Genomic DNA, 23113 nt, shown 5'->3' on the forward strand with positions numbered 1-23113 from the left:
CCTCCCAGAGGACATACTCCTGGTAGGAGATTTAACAAAAATCAGTGTCTCCTGGACATCTCAAGCACAGACAGTATTTCCTGAGCAACTTTTACACATTATTTGTTTTACAAATGCCAAGGATTTAGTTTTAGCACTTTGAATATGTACCTATTGTATATATGTTTTGGGTAGAAGTGAAAGTTTGGCGTTTTGTAATTAGTTTGATGTTGAAAATTGGAATGTGTATCTTGAATTTTAGTCTCTTAAGTAACACATTATGTATTAACCATTAAAATACTATTTCTATTTTATAGACCACTCTTTGAAGGTGATAATGACTTCTGTGTATGTCTAAAGGAATCTTTTCCTAATTTGAAAACAAGAAAGTTAACAAGAGTAGAATGGGGGAAAATCAGGCGGCTTATGGGAAAACCACGGAGGTAAAAATAATGTTTTTGTTTAAAATAAAATCAGTATAAATTGGTAGGATCATTACTATATTGATTTTTTTTAATCTTCCGAAGGACTAGCACCAAAACATAACTTTTCAGAATAATTAATTGTATGTTAAATATATCCTGTTAACCAACTTTAATGACATTTTTATACTTATGCATCTTATAATTAAATGTGCAATTTAATTTTTGTTTACATCAAATGAAGCTTTTGAATATGTTTGTGTATATATATGTGTGTGTATATATATATATAAATATATATATACATATGTGTGTGTGTATATATATATCCCATTATGTTCCAAAAAATATTTAAGAATGCACTAAAAAGTATTTATTGATGCTATAAGATTATATATACATTCTTATCTTTTGTGAAACTCTTTTTATCACCTCAGGAGCCTTTCCACAAGTGCATTTCACTTTATTATATAAATAAAGAAATCAAGTGAATCTAGTGTGTTGCTTCCTGAGAATTACTTTTCATGTGAAATGACTTTTCTTTATCCAGTGTTATCCTGCTTTCTAACACATTGCAAAACCTTATATTACTTTTGAGTGGAATCTTGAAATATATTCAAAGAATTAGATCATTAGTTCTCATAATATGTCGGCCTTCCTAGTAAAAGCATGTGCAAGATTTTTTTAATTTTTAATCTTGGAAAAATTCAAGGAAGGCCTAGAAATATAAAGTGACTTGGATAAGTAGAAATGAAATTTAGTTTTAATGATTTCTGAAGATAGTGATGAAATGCAAGAATAAATTTTAATTGAACTGGTAATATTGTGTTTTATCTCTTATATTTAAAGGTAAACTTGCTGATGATGTTTTTAATATTTTCTTAATTTACAAGAACAAAATTAAAATGTGATGTGTTAGTGTTTTCGTACTGGTAATTTATGGTCTTTGGTAATCACTTTGGGTAATCTGGGGTGTTTTTGCTGTGACTACATGTTAGAGCAAATTGAGCTACACTATTTCTAATTATTTTCCATCACAATGGATAGTAGTCACTATTTATTTTACTGTTGTGTTATAATTCTGCAGTTTGTTTAAGAGTGTCATATTTCTCTCATTAATTTATCCTCGATTATCTTACCATGACATCGCTTAATCTTGTAGTCCTTTACTTCATCAAGGCTAATTAACAGTTAAAACCTTTATTTTTAACAAAAGTTTGTAGTTTTTCTTTTCTCTGAGGAAGTCCAGGTACAATACAGATTATTGATATAATAAACTTTTTAAAATATCCTTAAAAAAAAAAAAGATGAAACACCAGGAAGGAACTTAACCGGAAATATGCAGGATGCAGATGAGGAAGTGCAAAGACAGCATGACTTGGATAAGAAGACTCCAAATCCTAAATTAACCTGTAAATTAAAATAGTCTTCATAAAAATATCAGTAGGCCTTTTTGTTTCTTAACTACATGAACCAATTCTAAAATTCACATTTAAAAGAGGAGAAATCAAGCAAGACAATCTGAAGAAGCAAAGTAGTGAAGGGAGACTACATTTATCAGATATTAAAATAGATTATAAAGTGATCATAATTAAAACACTGTGGTAGTGATGCATGAATAGAAAGATGAATTCAAAGGGAAAGAAAGTCCAGATAGACTCACAGATATCTGTGGGAATTTCATACATGATAACAGTGGTTGTATCTCAAATACGTAGGGGAGAGGAGGGTTAAATTATTTATTTGATGGATATTGAGATCACTGTGTAGCAATCTAGAGAAGATAGAAATGATAATGACAGAAAGCAACTTAGTGATTGCTTGGGAAAGGAGAGTGTAGAAGTGTGAGGATTGCAAAGTAGGGCACAGGAAATTTGGGGGGTAATTGATGTCTTCATATGTTCATTATCTTGACTGATGGTTTTATGAATATATATTTTGTGGCATGAAACCTATGTTTAAATATCTTTGGTTTGTTGTAGAATTTGAAAATAAAAGTAAGACAGGCCCTAAAGATAAGAGTAGATTCGGTATTCATACTTCAAGGCAATAAGAATAATTAAAAGTTTACACAGTGGCATGTCTCATCTTTAATATCTATATTAGTATGGTCCCTGGGTGACAGGGAAAATGTCTGAATATAATATTAAAATTGAACTTTGTCCCTAAGAGAAAACCTGGGATCCAGATGCACTTTTGTCAAAGGATGGTGTCCAAATCCTTCTGCTTTATAGGAAGGAATAATCTAGACTTGCTTAATGTAGAGTCTTGCAATGCCCTGTTTTTAAAAAGCTGTAAAGGTACCTTTGAAAGGACACTTCTAAGAACTTATTTTTAAATACAGTACTCGAAAGAAGGAGAGGGAAAAAAGGGAATAATGAGATAAATGGTCTGATTTGAAGTTTTTGTGTAGGATAGTTATCAGTTTATATGATTTTTATAATTTATTCTAGATGTTCTTCTGCATTTTTTGAGGAAGAGAGATCAGCATTAAAACAGAAACGGCAGAAAATAAGGCTCTTACAACAAAGGAAAGTTGCGGATCTTACACAATTCAAAGATCTCCCAGATGAAATTCCTTTGCCCCTGGTTATTGGAACCAAAGTTACAGGTAAGTGAAGATAAGCTTATTAATGTTTTGACTTGTATTTTTTCACCAAGATAATGTCTATTAGAGAAATGGCTTTTAAATTTAAAAAGCTTAAACTATAGTTCTATAGCAATATACTGTAGAGGTTACTGTTGCTTCATCTGTGAAGTCTGGTTTTTAAAGTAATTGAAAAAAAGTGTACTGGTTCAACTCAATGCCTACTACAAACTGCCTCAAGATGAAATTTTAAATTCACTGGAATGAGTATAGCTATGTATTATTTAAATTTAAATTTTTTAAAAGTTATTCTTTTGCTTCCACATCATTTATTTTCCTTTTCTAACTAGTCTTATCTAAGTAGTCTACAAACACCATTATTCTTGTGATCTTTGGATCTAGAAATAGTCCATTTCTAATGACTCAATAAAACTAAATTATTCGCTAGGTTGTTTGCTCAAAATTTTGTAAGGGTATAAATTTTGTCATTTTATAGATGTGATTCTATGTATAGAATTCTATATGTAGAATCACATCTTCAGTTATAACATGGAAGGAAAGTACCACCAAATCCTCAGATTTAAGTTAATCTTATTCAGTAATTTGGTAAACTAAAATTACAACTTATGTGGTACAAGAAGTAGCAAGGTGTTTATACATGAGTAGGTACGTTAGTAAGTATACTGAAAGAGTTTGAGAAATGGCCGGATTAATCGGAATGTTTTTTGAAGGAAAGGGAGCCTTAGCTTGTGCCTTCTATCACTCTCTTAGGTATCACCCCACTCATTCACATAGTTTTCCAGTTAGCCAGGGATTTGTGGAGAGCTTATTTCTGCCCTTTTATGGCTCTCTAGTTTCCAGGATCTCCCTGTTAGCTTTCTGGCTATTCTGCTGCTCACCTCAGTCAGGGCTATACTTTGGGCTTACAAAACTGGGTTTTTCTTATTCTTTCCTGATCAAGTTCACCACTTTTAACTAGCAGAGTCACGGTGTTTTACCCACCAGTCCACATCTAATCTACCCTCTCTTGCAGCAACTGCTGGTTTTCATATTTTAGTCTCCTACAATTGTGTATTTTTAATGAATTGATTCTTGTAAATAGTTTTGCATTGAATATTTGTGTTCTGTTAAAGTGATACTGTGTATTGTACTTTTTTTTTGTCCATATAAAATGTGTCACATTGCTTAGTTTAATGCCTTAAATACTATTGTTCTTATATTTTTCACTCTTGCTGGATGTTTGCTGATGTTATTTCAGTCTGGATTTAAATAATAGTGACATAAGACTTCATTCATGTGAGGGGCCCCAACACTACCCCAATGGTAATTCACTAGAATGATTCAGGGCATTCAGCAGTCACAGCCTTGGCTTATTAGTAGAGAAGGATGCAAAGCAAAATAAGCAAAGGGAAAAGGTGCACAGGGCAAAAGTCCAGAGGAAACCCAGGTGCAAGCTTCCAAGAGTCTCCTCCCTCTAGTGTTACACAAAACTTAATTCCTCCAGCAACAAGGTGTAATAACACTTGTGAAATGTTATCTACCAAAGTAACTCATTAGAGGCTCAGTCCCCAAGGTATTTACTGGGGGCTGGTCACCCTTGCAAAGCACATTTTGGAATTCCAGACTCCCTGAAGGAAAGCAGGTGTACAACATAAATGACATTGTTTTCACAAACAGTCTAGGCACCTTTATTAGTATGGGAACAGTGGGAACACTGAAAATTCAAGTTCCCAGTTGCCAACCTTGCAGGCAGGTCTTACTAAGGATACATAGCAGTCTTGGGCCTAGTATGTTCATTCTTTTCTGCTCAGCATCTTTGTCTTTTTTCCCCCCTTTTTTCAGAAAATTAAATTTATTGGGGTGACATTGGTGATTAAAATTATATAGGTTTCAAGTACACAGTTCTATAATACATCATCTGTGTAGTTCTTTGTGTGTTCACCACCCAAACTCAAGTCTCCTTCTGTCACCATGTGTTTGACCCCCTGCACTCTTTTCTACCTCCACCACCCCCCTCTTTCCCTCTGGTAACCACCATACTGTTGTCTGTGTCTATGAGTTTTTGTCTTATTTGTTCATTTGTTGCTTTTAGTTTTATATCCCACATATGAGTGAAATCATATGGTTCTTGACTTTTTTCACCTGACTTTTATTTCGCTTAGCATGATATTCTCAAGATCCATCCATGTTGTCGCAAATGGCGGTATTTCATCTTTTTTCATGGCTGAATAGTATTCTATTGCATCTATATGTACCACATCTTCTTTATCCAATCATCTATTGAAGGACACTTTGGTTGTTTCCATGTCTTGGCCACCATGAAGAATGCTGCCATGTTCATTGGAGCACATATGTCTTTATGAATAAATTTTTTCAAATTTTTGGGGTAAATACCCAGAAGAGGGATTGCTGGGTCATATAGTAATTCTATTCTTAATTTTTTTAGGAACCTCCATACTGTTTTCCATAGTGGCTGTACCAATTTACATTTCTACCGGCAGTGTATGAGGGTTCCTTTTTCTCTAGACTCTCTCCAACACTTGTTATTAGTTGTTGATAATAGCTGTTCTTACTGGAGTAAGGTGGTATCTCGTTTTCGTTTTGTTTTGTTTTTTAAGTTGAACTGCACCCGTTGTTTCACTCATGAGTAATATAATGACCAAAGTTCTTTTGTTGACATTTTTTTTTTTGCAATTCAGGGTTTAAAGGATTGGTTTAAAAATATTTTCCTTTTATATATATATATATATATATATATATATGATTTCATTCATGTATCAAAGTAAGGATCATCATTTATAGTTTTGTTTTTTGTTTCAAAACTTATTTCTCTAAACCAAAAATAAAGTATGTACTTTTTTTCCAAACTATAATAGACAACACTGTACTTTCTATGTTTTAAATTACATGCTTGGAGCATTTTATGTTTGACAGTTCTTTGTATCTTCCAAACGTCATAATGCCTTTTTGTTTCTTTTCTCAGCACGGTTACGTGGTGTTCATGACGGTCTATTCACTGGACAAATAGATGCTGTGGATACTCTTAATGCTACTTACAGAGTAACTTTTGATAGAGCAGGCCTTGGAACGCATACCATCCCTGACTATGAAGTTCTTGTAAGTATTTCATAATATATTCGTATATATGCCCATTTAATGTGTCATGTAGAACTTTCTTAGAGATTGTACTTTATGATAGAGTCAAGATTTCAAATCACACTGGAGCAGAACTGTACTTAAGTCTTCCACATTTTTCAGAGTCAGCATTCCTGGATGGTACTGACCCACATAGTGCTTTATTGTGACAGAATTCATCACTCCTGACTAGATAATCTTGGGGAATAAGTTATACAACACTTTAATTCCAGCTGTTTTGTCAAAGTATGCTCCTTTTGCAAAATGATTTTAAAAATATGAAGTAACATCTTGCACTTTAAAATTTGTTTTCTGATTTTATCCTCAGAATTATGCAGGGTAGGTGTTAATTATCCCCACTTTTTGCGTGATGAAACTGAGACATAAATAATTACAAATTGGTTAATTTATTCAAGACTCTAGAGCTGGTTTCTTGCCAGGCTGAGACTAGAATTCAGATCTTTTGTATTTCTGATATAGTCCATTAGACTACTGGACCATTATTTCATGATCATGCTTGATTTGGCAATGTCATGGAAATTATATACCTTTTTAATAAGTTAAAACAAATTTAAGAACTAATATAACTGCAATCTACCAAAGTCTTTAAAAAGTGAATAATGAACTTTTTAATAACAAAATAATTTGCCTCTAAGCATTATGGAAATTAAATTGTTCACTTTTAGCCTCTCTTTTTTCATTTCTTTGTTATAAACTTAATTCTTAAGGTTTATGAACTTATAATTAAAAATCAAGATTTCTTTATTTCCTTAGTGCAAAAATAGAAGAATCTTCCTTTTCTGATATGTACTTTTTTAAAAGTATAATTTTCTGTTTATTGTAAGGGTTTCCTTATCAAATATAATTTTTAGAGAGGAGAAATAATAGAGAAAGAAAATTTCAACTAAATACAGAGCAAAACCCTTAGGTTTTTTCATTAAAGGATGAAATCTTTCAACCCCCCCTTTCAAAAAAGGAAAATTGTTTGTCTGTTTCATCAATGTAATTTCCTTTATGAGATCACCCAAATATTTCTCTCTGGCCAGATAAGAGCTGAGTTGTTTTTTGTTTTGTTTTGTTTTTCATTTATTGGGGTGACAATGGTTAGTAAAATTACATAGGTTTCAAGTGTACAATTCTGTAATACATCATCTATATATCACATTGTGTTTGCCACCCAAAGTCAGTTCTGCTTCCATCACCATATATATGACCCCTTTTACCCTCCTCTACCATCCCCATTCAGACAGTCTTTAACACAGAGACAACCAAGAGTGACCATAGAATACTTTTAATATTAATCTTTGATCCTCTAACTGTTTTGATCCTTTGGTCTTATTCTTAATTCTTCTGTTTTGTGTGTTTAGCCTTTTTGGTAGCAAAGTATTAATAGTATTTTCAATAGTATTTAAGATCTAGCCCTTTGATTTTTGTAGGATAATATATTCTATGATACATCATAGCATATGAGCTACTGTATAGCTCATGCTGAAATATAATTGGTAAAGTTCTACAAGTCTTGTTGACTTTTCTGTTTTCCCAAAGAGTAATGAGCCTCACGAGACAATGCCCATTGCTGCCTTTGGACAAAAACAGCGGCCTTCTCGATTTCTTATGACTCCACCACGGTCACATTATACTCCGCCTCTCCAGTCTCCGATTACGGTAACATTTTTAAAATATCATCAGTAATTTAAATGCTGATCAATGTGTATGTTCTTATGAAATACACAACTATTACAGAAACTTCAGGAGGTGCCCACATTATTTTGAGTTGTTAGATTTTAAATAAGTAGTTACTTCAACTCTGGAAATATTTTCCTTTTTGTAGGATGTTTAATATAATATTAATTATAGTAGAATTTGCTCTTTATCTAAATATAAGATACTTCCTTTTGCACAGTCAGTAGTTAAATGATACCCTTTTATTCCCATAGGATAATGATCCTTTATTAGGACAGTCACCTTGGAGAAGTAAAATTTCTGGCTCTGACACTGAAACATTAGGTGGTTTTCCAGTAGAATTCCTTATCCAAGTGGTAAGAATTTCTCTGAATGTCTTGGCTGTTTGTTTAAAAACTCAATGTCTTCTGTGTTGTGAAAGTCTTCCTAGGACCAAATGTTTTTTGTTTTTTTTTTAATTTTAATCATTTTATTGGTTTTAAGAACTCTGTTATTTCCAACAAAGCTTTAATATACGAGTTAGAAAATACTTACAGGTCTTTTTTCTTGGGCTTTTCTTGGGTTTGGGCCTTATTATTTTGCTGTGTTAAGGACTCACATTCTAGTCTATGCTCTGTGAAACCGAATGGTTAGCTGTTAATAACTCGTGTAAGTATAAAGCTTTTATTTAGTAACCTCAATGCATCCTGCCATTATCAGTCTACTCAACAGTTGTGATCTGTTGCCTAGCTCTTTAGTTAGGATGAACTTTTCTTTTCTGAGAGTAGAAATAGCTATTCACATGTTAGGTACTTAGTGATTAAATACCAGAAATCCAAGCCTAAGTTGAAACAAGTATAGAACTAATATATAGAACAGTTTTCCTAAATAGCCTGACTTTTAATGTAATGAGCCATTTGTTTTGAAAATTAGATTAAATTATTTAGTTTGAATTGTAGTCTAATAATGTTAGATTTGTTTCTTTTACTTTTCTGAAAAGAAGAACTACTTTGGCTTGAGATACAGTCTATAAATAAAAAAGTTTACATATTACATTATATAGCATAATTCATTAAAATATTCACAGTGTTACCTTTTGCAATTGATGTGATGTCGAGAAAAAGTCTTGTCATTTGTGTACATGTGTATAGCATTTTGTATTCTTTAATCATATGTTGTTAAATTTCCTTGCAATGTAGAATTTTATTATGCCTTTTGGCTTCACAAGGTAGATAAGATATTTTTATATAAAAAGTTGAAATTATGGAAAGAGCCAAAGCTTATGCTTTTCACAAATGGGACACTTGTGTTTTTTTGTTTTTTTTAAGAAATGCTTTCTTTAAATAGTGAAAGTAAAAACAAAGCTAATGTCATATTTGGACAAGACAGAGACATACCTGCAGAAGGAGCCAGAAGCTGAGTACTACCACACTGCTTCTAAAATATTGATATTTTTATTGATGCTTAGATGTTTGATTTCAGTGCTTAATTTTAACTTCAAAATCTATGTGTAAAGAAAGCCTAGTTAAAACCCTACTTTCATTATTATTCTAAGCTAAGAGGTAAAAAATAAAAGTCCTCTTATACGTTTGTCTTTTGTAATATGTAAGGTTTTATGAAACTCAGGTTTGCTCTTGTTAATATTAAGCTATGAGGTAAATGGATCTGTAGATGGATATTTTTATCTATTTCTGTTCCTAATATTTTTTCTTATTAAAAATAAATAGCATTAAAAATATTTTGCAAGTTTCATAATTCATAGTTTACAGTGAATTTTCTTTTTGAGGGAACTTTTTATTCCTGGGGTTAGGGATTTTGAGGAATCTTAAAAGACTGATACACTTTCTTAGAGAGGTCTCAGTTTTGAAAAAAATTAAAAGAAACAGAATGGTTTTCTATCAAAAACAAATAAGCAACACAAAACTGAAACAGAAACAAAAAAGGGGAGAGAAACTGTTGCTTTCATTCTACCTTTTACTGTTTCCAACTCTTAAAAATCACACAAATTTCTATAAAAACTCAGCAACTTAGAGAAGGGAGATTAGTCCAGAGCTCTGGACCTAGCAAACATTAAATAAAGGTCTGTGTGAAGAAGTGGTAACATACCTTACCTGGCCCTCTGCCTGTACCAACGTAGGCCAAGTTTTTAGAATTTTTATATCAAACATTTTAAACATGTAAAAGCAGACAGAATTGTATAATGCACTTCTGTGTACTTACCATCCAGCTGTAATAATTACCAACACCTCCTAGACAGTCCTGTTTCATCTTTACTCCCACCGACTTTCTCCCTTTTGTATTATTTGGAAGCAAATACCGGATAAATATCATTTATCTGTAAATATTTTATTATGTATCTCTGTGAGGTAAGGGCTCTTTTTTTTAAAGAAACATAACTATAATACCGTTATTACATCTAAAAAGTTAATTTAAATGTCTTAATATTATCAAATATTCAGTCAGCATTTAAATTTTTCAGTTGTCTCTTAAATGCTAAATGCTCTTTTCCTCCATACAACTTATTTGTTGAAGAAACTGGATTGTCCATAGAGTCTGCCAGTCTGGATTTTGCGGAGTGATTCCTTGTGGTATCATTCAATATGTATTTCATGTAAATTGCTCACTGGATAGAAAGGTTTGATTAGACTTGGGTTTTTTATTTGGTTGGTTTACTTGTTTTTATGTATCTACTTTTATAGGTGGTTATGTGTCCTGTTAGGAGACTCATACTATTTTATCTTTTTTTATGTAATGTTAGCTGCCACTGATTAGCAATGGCTAGAAACTGGTGCTATTCTCATCCTCAGTCCTTCTTTATTTCTTCTTCATTTCTTAGCTGAAGTAGTTCTATAAAGAAAAATTTCCCCTAATCTATTATTTGATAACCTAATGGTATAGTTTGTATAGGAAAGGCAAGATAAATGCTTGGCTCTTTGTTTTCCAATTTATAAAATAATGAGTTTGGTCACTAGATTCTCTAACAATGGTTCATTTTTTTAATACAGATTTTAACATATTTGTGCTTCAATCCATTGTAGTTATTCTTATTGGTCCACGAATTGTCCCAGTGAAAGCTTTTTCAGGTTGACTCCTTAGTCCTTTTGACATGTCCTGGTTGCAGTGGACTTTAACATTTTCCTGTCAGCTGATCAGATTTATAAAATAAAAAACCTGTGCTATATTTACATTGAAACACTAAAATCTGCTAAAATATCTTAGTGAAAAATTGGAAATTTGATGTCTAACTGATATACTTAAATGCCTCTATTTGTTCCCAAACATCTCTTCTTCTGTCTCTATAGACCAGATTATCAAAAATTCTCATGATTAAAAAGGAACATATCAAGAAATTAAGGGAAATGAACACAGATGCAGAAAAATTGGTAAGGCTATTTTTCTTTTGTCTTTGTCTAATTTTAAAATGGTGGGGACTTCTGTATCTAAGGATTTTAAAATATTTTATGCAGGAAAACCTTGAGATAAATGTTCTGTTTAAGTACTCATATGCTATCACTATCTCTTATTACACTGAACACATGCTAAGTGAATTAGCAGTGCAATACAGTTTATTATCCCAGACCTCATTATGCTGTTGACTGTACAGTTGAATAGGATTAATGTATATATTAGGTTCTTTGACAGTTTGCATGAGTGTAGAATCCCTAGCATTGGTGCCTCTGACTAAGGAACTCATTAACAGAGGTTTTTAAAAGTGATTCAGAATAAATAAAGAAATGCATAAGTTGGCATCTTCAGGTTATCTTGACAGTTTATATCCTGTTTTATTAATCTAATGAGTCCAAAATGGGAGTCCAATTTTATTCATAGGAGAGAAGTATCAGAGTTGTTTTTTTTTAATGTAGAAAATATTCACTAAGAAAGTTTTTGAACTGTATTGAAAGTCATAACTTGTTTATAGGTTGATAGGCTGGCGAATAGATTTTATCTCAAGCACCATCTCCAACTGATTGAAAATGGCTGCGTGGAAGTAGAAAAGTGAGGGAATGCTCAGTGACTGGATTCGGGGGACAAAGTGCTGCAGCCAATTACCAATGTCTGCCATAAGTATAGGAATAGGGAGACGTGACATTGGTCATCTCTGGTATGGAATGGTGTAAGGGGTAGGTGTGGGTAAACAACTGGACAAGAAGATACCTACCTGAATGAGGAACTGTCCTCTTTTAGAGTTAGAGTTTTGGGGTTAATTTTTTTTAATCTGAACATGAGTTTGAATTATCTGTTTTGAACCCATCATTCTATGAAATTGGAAACTGAAGACCAAAAATGTCAAGGGATTTCAGTCTTAAGATCATGCTGCAGTTTAATAGTACAGATACCAAAACAGTCTTCTTGGTCCCAATTTAACCCATCTAGGCATGATATGAAATTAGTATAATCAGATACACAGGCTGTCAAAGATTGAAAAAATTAGCCGTAACATATTGCCATTATAAATCCTAAACTTTAAAATGCATGTGTTTGCTTCTTTCCTACTGGACTTTAATTCTTATCTTGGCTTCTATCAGTTCTACCTCTAACCTTTATTCTATGCCTTTTCAATGCTCCTCCATTACCTTTCCTCTGATTAGTTGATCATTTCTCCTATTTTATGCATAATAAATTATTTCACTTTCACATTACTAGCCATGATATTTCCCTGTGGCTAGGATCCACACCTTATAGTATTGGGCTTGCCTTAGTTAGTGTTACCTACTTTTAAATAGAGGCCTGTTTTGATGTTGGCTTGGCTTCTTGGCATGTGAGAACTTTGTGGAAGTCTAGTTAACATGATATGTTCTAATATTTGTTTTGCCTAATTTATGATTAAAAATAATTCCCATTATAAAAATTCAAATATTGTAAAACTAATGAGGGAGACAGTTCTTTATAATGCCTCCCCCATAGATAATTACTATTTAGTTTAGCATGTGCTATAAATATGTTTATATATTTAGCATATGGATTTCTTCCTCTATTCATATACTATCATATGTGGTTTTAAAAATTACTTTTTAGCAAAAATGGAATTATGTCATTATGTATTGACTTAGTCTTTTAAATTTTTGTATTGTACCATCAATTAATGGATATTTGGGTTATTTTCATTATTTTGCTAAAATAGTGTTACAGCAAGTACCCCGTCCATGTGGTTTTATATATGTATTTGTATCTATCTGTAAGGCAAATTGTTAGAAAATAGAATGGCTGGGTCAAAGTATGTGAACCTTTTAAAGATTTAATGAGACTTCTAGTTTAAGATGGTAGGCTGAAGACGTGTTTTCCTCCTATCCTTTATAATTCCGCACAAAATAAGTACAAAAGAAATAAATGGTAATAAATTGAAGCAGACTGCTTAACAAATATATGAAAGATTCAAAAAAAATTTCTGACATATAGTTGGATGAAACAAAAAACCGTGGCTAAAGGCTGCATGGTGGAACCTGAAGAGGCTCCAGGCCCAAATTTTCAAATATGATGGAGTGCAGAAGTGAGATGCAATATTTAAAAAGGAATTGATTCAGTGTCTGTTTCCTCATTTCCTGTCTTCATCCCAGCGACAGAACTTAAATATCACATTTACCCAAGTAAAAAGTAGAAAATGAAACAGACACGTCTCTAAAGCATTTGAACATACCATTTGGGAAAAGTAAGGCTTCTTCTGCTTTTGGTAATGGTAGACTAGATAATTTGGATTAACCTTCCTGATCCAAATAGCTGAGGACAACTGTTTCCTTTGGAATAAATTGTGAAGATAACCTGCTTGGAGACACTGGAGCATTAACAAGGCGTTAAAGAATTACAGGGATAGGATCTGAAAAGAAGTAATCTCAAAAGGGGAACCTGGCGTTTAGTGTTGCTTTTTCCTCAGGGGCTTCAGCAAATTCCAGAAAAGGTGGCTTAGAAATGGAATGGCCTTCTTGAAAGGCTTACAAGGGTGGGGAGGACCAAAATTAGAGCTCAGAGACCCAGCAGGGGTTGGAGGAAGCTGGCAGACCTTCCATTTTCTGGGTTGTAACCCCAAAAGGCTACACTGGCCCAGCTTCAAATAGTCTCATCTCTAAAATTGAGTTAAGATGATTATGAACTCTGTGGCCTTAAAGCCCACCAGAAGTAAATGTAAGTCCTCTTAGACGAATATAGCATCATACTAGGCCTCCGGTTATTTCTACACTTTTTAACATACAGTGTCTAACACTCAATTGTAAATCCTAGACACAGTAGGAGACAAGATAACCCTAACAAAAGCTAAAAGGAAGTATAGACAATTGGCAAATTCCAGGTAATGGAATAGATTTTAGGCATAGATTTTCAATGCTTAATTCGTTTAAAGAGATTAGAAAAAAATGAGAATTTTAGAAGAGAAATGGAAACAAAAAAAAGAACCAAATGAAAACTCTAGAAATAAACCATAGCAATCAAAATTAAGAACTCAGTTGGTAGATACAACCACAGAAGATTAGGAACAGCTGAAGAGAGAGTTAGTAATTGAAAATAGATCAAAAGAAAATATCCAGAATGAAGCATGGAGAGAAAAATGGATGTAAGCTACAGAAGAGAGGATAAGATAAATGGGATATAGTGAGGAGTATGACATGTCTAATGGAGTAACAGAAGGAGAGAAAGTGACTGGGACAGAAGGAATATTTTAAAAGATAATGACTGACAACATTCCAAAACTGTCAAAAGACAACAGGCCACAGATTCAAGAAGCCCTATGAATCCCAGTGGGATAAACAAAAAGATAATGACTCCTAGACACATCATAGATTCCTCATGTAAAATGGGGATAATTATAGTATCCTTCTCATGAAACCCCATTAAACACTGAGAACAGTGCCTGGTCCTTAGATAGCTCTAGTCAGTACATGTTAGCCATCTTCATTATCACCACGAGTAAGTCATAACACATTATTAATAACTGTTAAGTAAGACATTTAACTTTCCTCGGCCTCAGTTTTCTCACATGTAAAATGACACGGCTGTATTAGATGATCTCAAGGGTTTCTCTTAGCTCTGTGATTGGGTACTCATGTAAGTAGTTTATCCCCATACAGGTTAGTAATTCTTTCCTTCCTTAACTGTACTTCCTGGAAGGAGCAGTTGGGCTGACCTAGTACACGATGATCTGCTCTCTCAGAAATCCTCTGAAAAAAGAAATGTGGTTAACTTGGGCTTGACTGGAGAAGTCTCACTGCATTAGAATGGAGAGTAATTTATTAGCAGTATCGTGATGAAAGGAAATGGAATCAAAGTCCATTTACACTTACTGGTAGGAAGCAAACTGGCAATGATAGTAACAGTTAATATTTATTGAGGAGTTTCTATATGAGATCTTATTTTAAAAAGTAAATGGCAGACATCAGGACGCTCCTAAGGACAAAGACAGTCTCCTAAGGAACAAATACATAATACTGTTATCACACACAAGAAGTGTAACATTGAGTATAGACAATTTTAATAACCTTTAGTTTGTTTTGGGTAAGTGAGATCTCCTATTAGATTATTGAAATTGCACTACTCAAAAAACCCTTATCAAAATCTGATTTTTTTTCTGCCCAGAAATCATATTCCATGCCCATCGGCATTGACTTTCAGCGGAGCTACGCAACAATTGTGCTAGAGCTTGAACAGCTGAACAAGGACCTAAACAAAGTTTTGCATAAAGTTCAACAGTACTGCTATGAGGTAGGTAATTTGCATGGATTTCTCTTGAGGGGCTTAATGCCGTGACTTCATATTTTAGAAAATCCAAACTAAGCAAGTATCTTTATAAGGGCCTTTAGCAGAACCATATTTTATATATGTTTTTACTCTTTACAGCATCATTATCGAAAGGTGCTTTATACCCAGTGATCTATCAGTTCTGTTGATGTTGTTTGTATTACAAATGATATAGATCTCCCAAAATTTTAGAAAAATAATTACTCTTAATTCCACTACCCCAAAGACTGTATTTTGGTTTATTTCCCTTTGGTCTTTTTTTTATATACATAGCTCACAAAGTTACGATCATGCTGTGTACACAATTTTGTTTCCTTCCTCTTTAAACTTTACATTAAAACTATGGATTCTTGAACTTCAAACATAGATGATAAGATTATTTGTGAATTATTATCATGCACACAAAATTACATATATTTATTTATAAAGGTGGTTCAACAGTTTCACCCAGTTTGAATTTCTTATTACAAGGTAAGCATGAAATGATTAAGATGAGATTAGAATTTGCAGTAAGCCACCTCCATTTGTGATAGGAGATTCTTAGTTAGCTTTTATGATACTAGCCTCATGAGTAAGTCCCAAAGATCTGCGATTGGTGATCTTGTCAATCCACTTGAATTGAACTGAAGGGAATGAGCTGTGATTACCTGCTAAACTCCGAGCATCTTTGTGCATTCCTCTAGCCATCAGTTATCATTTATTTTTATTTTCCTGGTAGTTGTCACTTATCTACACAGCAATGTGACTAAGCAGTTCTACTCCTAAGTACATACGTACCAAACAGATATATGAACAGTATTTACTGAAAGATATACCCTAGAATATTCATAGCATCACTGTTCCTCAAGCCAAAAATTAGAATTTGTCCAAATACCCATCAATACTAGAATGAATCAATCAACTGTCATAAAATTATACAATGGAATATTACTTAGCATTGAGAATGAATGAACTCAACTACGTGCAACACCATGGATGAACTCACAAATATAATAAACACTAACACACATACCTTGAACATAGTTTTTTGACTATATATCCTTAGTCTAAAGGTAAACCAAACTTTAAACAAATATTGAACTTTAGTTGGTAGGGTTTTTCCTCATAGTGGTAAGGATTAGCAATTCTGAAACTGTGTATTCTAGGATTGAGCAAATGAGTAAATAGGTATATTGAGAATAATGGAGTCAGGTGTCTCGCTGCTGGAGAAAGGAGTTAGGAAGAAAGGGAAAACTAGAACGAACACTGGTGTTGGGTTAGAATCAGAAGAAGTAGTATGAATTTGTGGTTCGTTTTATTTTTATGATATGGACATGAGTGAGCGTGTATGTGCTGCGGGAGCCCAGAGCAGTGGCACCCTGATGGCAGTGCACACAGCTAGCGCCCAGATCTGGGTTTCTAAACGCTGTTCTCCAATGAAAGGAATCAGGGCTCCTTGAAAAAGAGGCTGATTCCAGATCTAAGGCAGAGAAAGTAGAAGATGAGCCTGGACCATCTTACTGTGTCAGGGAAGTAAGATGTACCCCCAAATATATGGGGACATGTCAAAAAGAGCCAACTTAACAAGGTTCCCACTGGCCAAACCTGGGACAGTTTGAGCTTCAGCCTAAGTCACTATAAGAAAAGATTATAACCCATTGAATAACTAAGATCCATGAGTCCATAGTAATATTAATAAACTAATTTTTTTAATTAATTTTTTAAGGAAAAGTTCTTATAGTAAAATGCCAACTAATAAATGTAGAAGGAATGATAAAAGTAAGAAAAACACCATTTGGCAACCATCGTACTAATGATTGGTAAAAGCAAGAATCATCAATAGATGCTAAAATTGGTGGGTAAAAAAGTTTGATGAGGTACAGAATCTTTACATGCCTCAAAATATCTCTTCACGAATACTTACTACAAAAATTAATTACACAAATCTTTACTGTGAGGAAGTCTGGCAGACACTTAACTACCTTAACCAAGTGATCAAAGATAACATCACCAGTAATGGGACAGATCAATGTCACGTGCCTCCTAATCATGAGACTGAGAAGAACTCAGCATCACTTTTGTGGCGTTCCTGCCAAAACTTATAACCTCAGTCTAATCATGAGGAAACAGACAAACCCACATTGAAGGATATTATACAAAATAATTGACTGTCACTCTTCAAAAATATCAAGGTCATGAAAGACTGCGGAACTGTTCCAGAAGAAGGGAATCGAAAGAGACATGACAACCAAATGTATTCAGGGGGACAATAGCAATGTGTAGGACATTATTGAGTCAGTTGATGAAATTTAGATATGGACTGTTAGAAATTGGTATTGTGTCAATGTTAAATTTCCTGGTTGTGATAATTGCACTTTTCTTATGTAAGAGAATACCCTTGTACTTAGGAAATACAAACGAGTATTTAGGGATAAAGAGTGTAAAGGGGAAATAATTATATATACACAAACAGAGAGAGATCAAACGTTAAATCAAGTAAACTAAGCCATAAACAGTGAATCTGGATAAAAGGTTATGTGGAGTTTTTCTATTTTTTTTTTTTTTAGAAGTTTGAAATCATATCAAAATTAAACGTTATCAAAAATATAAAACAATAAAAAAAAACTCTTATAGGAAAAAAAAACTTCTGAGGTAAGATTGAGCATCATTTTTGTTATAAATACTAGTTTTGTAAAATCCAAATCTGAAAACAGGGCACAAACACACAGAAATGATCGTGACCTTACGAATGTTCATCTTCTGTTTCCATCACCCACATTCAGCTTGCGCCAGACCAGGGCCTCCAGCCTGCAGATCAGCCCACAGATATGAGACGAAGGTGTGAGGAAGAAGCACAGGAAATTGTTCGGCATGCAAATTCCTCAACAGGACAGCCTTGTGTTGAAAATGAAAATCTGACAGACTTAATTTCCAGGCTGACAGCTATTTTATTACAAATTAAGGTACATTTCCGAGAAAATATTTTCATTTTTACACCTAAACGAACTATGCTAATTTGATGCGAAAAATTTATGATCCATAGATTATGGCAGGTATTTTTCGTCTGTATCTGAACTATAATTCAATTAACTTTTGAAATATTTTTTCCTTTAGTGTCTAGCAGAAGGAGGAGACTTGAATTCCTTTGAGTTCAAATCACTTACAGATTCATTAAATGATATCAAGAGTACAATAGATGCTTCTAATATCAGGTAATTCATTAGATGTACCTTAATCTTCTTATGTTAAATTCATAATGATTTCCAGGACAAGCTTTAAGACTTACACATATTTGTGAAGTATTTACATAATTTGTATCCTTTAAGTAAATTGTAAAAGAGCTTTTCAGTTATATCCAGTCTGTTGGTAGAATAGGCACTCCATATGTATTTTTTCATATAAAGGAATCAGAAGACATATAATATTTAGGTTTCAGTTTAGCCTGGAGGGTCAGCTTAGAAATAAAGCTTCCCCAAAGAGAGTTTCATCCTCTCTTTCCAGCACTCTGTGACTCCTGGCTTCTTTCAAGCATACTTTTTCAATTACTACTGACATAGAATTAGGGTTAATGTAAAAGGGACATTTATTCCTTCCCTGGGGTCATTATGTTAGCTCTTTCTTTACTAAAATTCAGCTCTTCCTTTTTAAAATTTTTTTTTTTAATTTATAAAATCAAGCAATTAACTATGTTTCTCCTTTCTTTAGTTGCTTTCAGAATAATGTAGAAATCCACGTTGCACATATTCAGAGCGGCCTGAGCCAGATGGGAAACTTACATGCCTTTGCAGCAAATAACACCAACAGAGACTAGTAGGTTTAATTATTCCAACCACATAGGACATTGTTTTCGAGAAGTTCTTTTCCTTTATATAGGCTTCCAACACCAAATAACCTAACTGCTGGAAAACAAGGGAAACTTAAATCTCCAAATAAGGCATTTTAATATACTGTACTGCTTCTTAAGCCAACACTGCTGGCCAGCATTATATTTATTTTTCTTGTATTATTCAGCTGCAGTAGCAATGCTTGTGTTACATATGTTTATTAGCAAGTATTTTTAAACTGAAAATGTCTAAACATAATATAACTTCATGGAAGAATACATTGACCACTTTGTTAATGTGCATGAATTCAACCCAACACACGCAGACCACTGCAGAAGAGAACATGAAGAAACATGGTCTTTTTGTACATATGTGTGGCAATGTGGAAATTCCATCTCGAAAATGACAACTCCGGTTCATTTAGTAATCACCATCTCAGTCTTCAAAAGATAACATTGTGAGATATGGGAAGTCCTAGTTTGAAGGAAGGCACTGGAATGTAGATGGAAAATATGGACTTTACAAGTATACATGATATATACTTGCAATGTGACATGGTTCTGTAGATCATTTTATAATAATAAATATTTTAATTTATCATAATTTATAAAAGAAATCTTTGTTGAAAGAAAATGAAGGAGCAGGAAAAAAAACATTACTTGCAAAATGCTAAATTTCAGCAAGTGGATTGGGCATGTCTTTTCCCATCAATTCAGGGCAAAAAGTGCTATTGTTATGAGATTTATTTAAAAAAAAAAAAAAAGACTGATAACACACTATTTTCATATTTTTTTGTTTATTTGCACAACTTTTGAACCAGATTACTGGTTCAAGTCCAACAGTACACAATTTATAAAGTAAAAAGATTTTATAAGGAAAACAAATATAATAACCAGTGCTGTGAAATGCAGAAAAATGGTTTGTATTTGGTTGTGGTTTTGTTTTTAGTTTTGGGGGGTTTTTTTAAAAGGAAAACCCTGCCTAAAATGTTAACCTTGTAAAAAGTGTGTACTTGGAATTTTCTTTGTTTTAATATAGAATATTATAAAGTCAAAATATAATAAATTGTTTTCAGATTTGGAGTTTAAGTCATAGCTGTAGAAGTGGCTTTGATTCTTTTAGATGTCTCATAAAATGAGGCTTTTATATGTTAATGTATAATAAAACTGAAACAAGATTATTTTCCATTTGAAATTTTTGTATAGTTTAAAAATGCTTCCATATTCTTTGTTGGTATTGTGCCACTGCAAAACTTTAGTGCAGAGTTTATATTTAGCTAAACTGTTATGTTAATTAAGAAATGCATAAATCTTTTATTCTTAATATTTGTAATTCTAAATAAATTGATCTATGAAAATTAATATTGTCTACATTTTTATTCCATTAATATAAGTTGATAAATATTCCTTCTATTTAAGAAATTTTAAAGAATTGTAAATTTTATTTTTAGGGGAAACAGTACAGATTAATTATCAAGTCATTCTGAATTGCAGTACCATCCAATATTTTAAGAGGAGGTTATTTTCCATCCCTGAGTAAATTACTGTGGAAAACACTAAGCAAGTAAGTTACTTAGCTTACTATAGACATCGTGAAAGGTTGATTTTAATGTATTCTGCCTAGAATTAGGTAAGTATTTTTTAAACTTTTTTTTACACTTTACATTTCCTAAGGCTTACTTGTTGCACTTAAATTATACCTCAATTTGCACATATTTAATTAAGCTCTGTCCATGTCTTTCAATGCCATCATGTAGTGATGGCAGGAACTGTGCCTAAAGATATATTTAAATTTTATTTGTTTCTGGAAGAAGAAATCAATGTAATTCAAAGTAGTCATTTTGGGTCAGCTGTCCAATAATTTGAATGATGCTTCCACTACTTAACACATTTTTAGAGCTCTAAAGAAAGCTATCAAAGCCAGATTGAGCAAGCAAGCAAGCAAGCACATCATGTGTTAGGTAGATTTGATTCTGAATTACTTTAAGTTAGTTAAAAAATCACATTTGCTTGCTACCATTGAAAATCTACCAAAACATTTGCCTATTAAATTTTTTCTCTTGAATTCAGGCACCTTTCTCCATCTTCACTGTTAACTATTCTCAGCTCAGCTGCCATCAGCACTAGCCTGGCACATTGCAGTCATCTACTGATTTATCTCCCAGTATCCACTCAGCCATTTTCAAATGCAGCCATCATTAAGTGACATTTTTAAAAGGCAGAAGTGACCATGTTATCCCCATCTAAAGTCTGGTGGCTCTCCGGACAAATTCAGAACTCTTTTATGAGACCTACAAAGCCATGCGAGCCCTCCCCGACCCATTTCTCCATCCTGCTCCTCATTCCACAGGACCTTTACACACGCAGTATCCTCTATGTTCCCTTCTCATCATCCTACAGGTCTTACCTTCAGCATCACTATCTCAGAAGCTTCCCTGACCACAACACATCATCTCCAAGTCCTTACACACCTCTCCTTCCAGCACTCGTCACATTTGCAATTTTATATGTCTTTTGTCTCCGTGCTGCCCTCTTTGCTCAATGAGGGGAAGGACTGTTTATGGTTCTCAAACCATTTTATTTCCAGGCCCTGATAAAGTGTTTGTCGGCGCCAAATATTTGTGGGATGAATGAACAAATAGTTTCAGAAGAGCTCTTAAGCGACATTAGTGCCACTGGAATAAAAGTATGGTCTTCCATGATGACTGCCTTGAAAGATGAGATAGCACTCACTTGGATGTAGAAATTCTGTATAGGGGGTTGCTTTTAAACCTATCACGTTAGCATTAGTCCAGGCTGAAATGGCCAGGCCAGGACAGGCAGCATCATATGGCAGTGGATAAATGGGTAGACTGAGTTGGTCCTAGGTTTGAGTCCTGGCTGTCATTTACTAGCTGTGTGATTGTGAACCACTGCTTAAGTTTTTTGATCTTTAAAACAATAATAGGCCCTACCTTATATGGCAGTTGTGAGGACTAAACATATAGTGCCTGTAACACATTTAGTAGTTACAGTCTCTTAAGAGTTTGAAAGAGGTACAGACTACTTTTCTTAGAAGATCCCACAGTTTTTTAAAATGAAAAATGTGACAAGATTTAAGTGTTGGATACTTAAATTGTTCCCTGGGAAAAACAGAACAACACAATATAAATGCAATCAGACAATTAAAAAGCTAATCACGGGTGGGAGATGAGGGTTAAGGGTGTTCAAATATATGGTGATGGAAGGAGAACTGACTCTGGGTGGTGAACACACAATGGGATTTATAGATGATGTAATACAGAATTGTACACCTGAAATCTATGTAATTTTACTAACAATTGTCACCCCAATAAATTTAAAAAATAAATTAAAAAAATGTTTTTCAGTCTAAAAAAAATAAAAAGCTAATCACAAGATTTAGTGGACTGTAAGTTTAAGGTGTTACGTGTCTTTCAGTCTTATGAATGTATTTGTGTCATCTTTGGCCATGCCACAGTCTAAATGCGAAGGAAGCTCTCAGTGAGACCAGGCCACCCCCACAACAGGCCTTGGGCACAATGTTTGGCACATAGTAAGTATATTATTAAAATAATAATAGCTAATCTTTATCTCATTTTTGGTTTCAGACAGCTTTTAAGGGTTCAGAAGTCAAGTGTGCTACTAAAGCCTGAACATGTCCTGTTGCTTTTAATAGTGGATTTGCTACTCTGAAAAGTGCAAGCAGTTTGAATAACACCTTTATGAAAGTCAGGGCAACTGGTATGTACAATCTCTGGCATTCCTCGTAGCTCAGACTTCTGGCAAGCATTAAACATGAGTGCT

At 33.5% G+C, this 23113-nt stretch overlaps 1 protein-coding gene across 1 annotated transcript in view; it reads left to right on the top strand.

The window, feature by feature from the left end:
- The window catches only part of LIN9 (lin-9 DREAM MuvB core complex component), a 47645-nt gene extending 26974 nt beyond the window's left edge, over positions 1 to 20671 (top strand). Inside the window, exons 6-15 of the mRNA XM_019730928.3 lie at positions 297 to 422; positions 2855 to 3012; positions 5972 to 6105; positions 7669 to 7788; positions 8061 to 8162; positions 11088 to 11168; positions 15346 to 15471; positions 18270 to 18449; positions 18601 to 18698; positions 19192 to 20671. Coding sequence (XP_019586487.1) covers positions 297 to 422; positions 2855 to 3012; positions 5972 to 6105; positions 7669 to 7788; positions 8061 to 8162; positions 11088 to 11168; positions 15346 to 15471; positions 18270 to 18449; positions 18601 to 18698; positions 19192 to 19297 — 1231 coding nt within the window. The 3' untranslated portion in view covers positions 19298 to 20671. The remainder of the gene's footprint in view (positions 1 to 296; positions 423 to 2854; positions 3013 to 5971; positions 6106 to 7668; positions 7789 to 8060; positions 8163 to 11087; positions 11169 to 15345; positions 15472 to 18269; positions 18450 to 18600; positions 18699 to 19191) is intronic.
- Positions 20672 to 23113: the final 2442 nt, after the last annotated feature.

Source organism: Rhinolophus sinicus, chromosome 6, assembly GCF_057876585.1.
Source record: "Rhinolophus sinicus isolate RSI-liver-muscle chromosome 6, RSI-T2T, whole genome shotgun sequence".
Classification (NCBI taxonomy): Eukaryota; Metazoa; Chordata; class Mammalia; order Chiroptera; family Rhinolophidae; genus Rhinolophus; species Rhinolophus sinicus.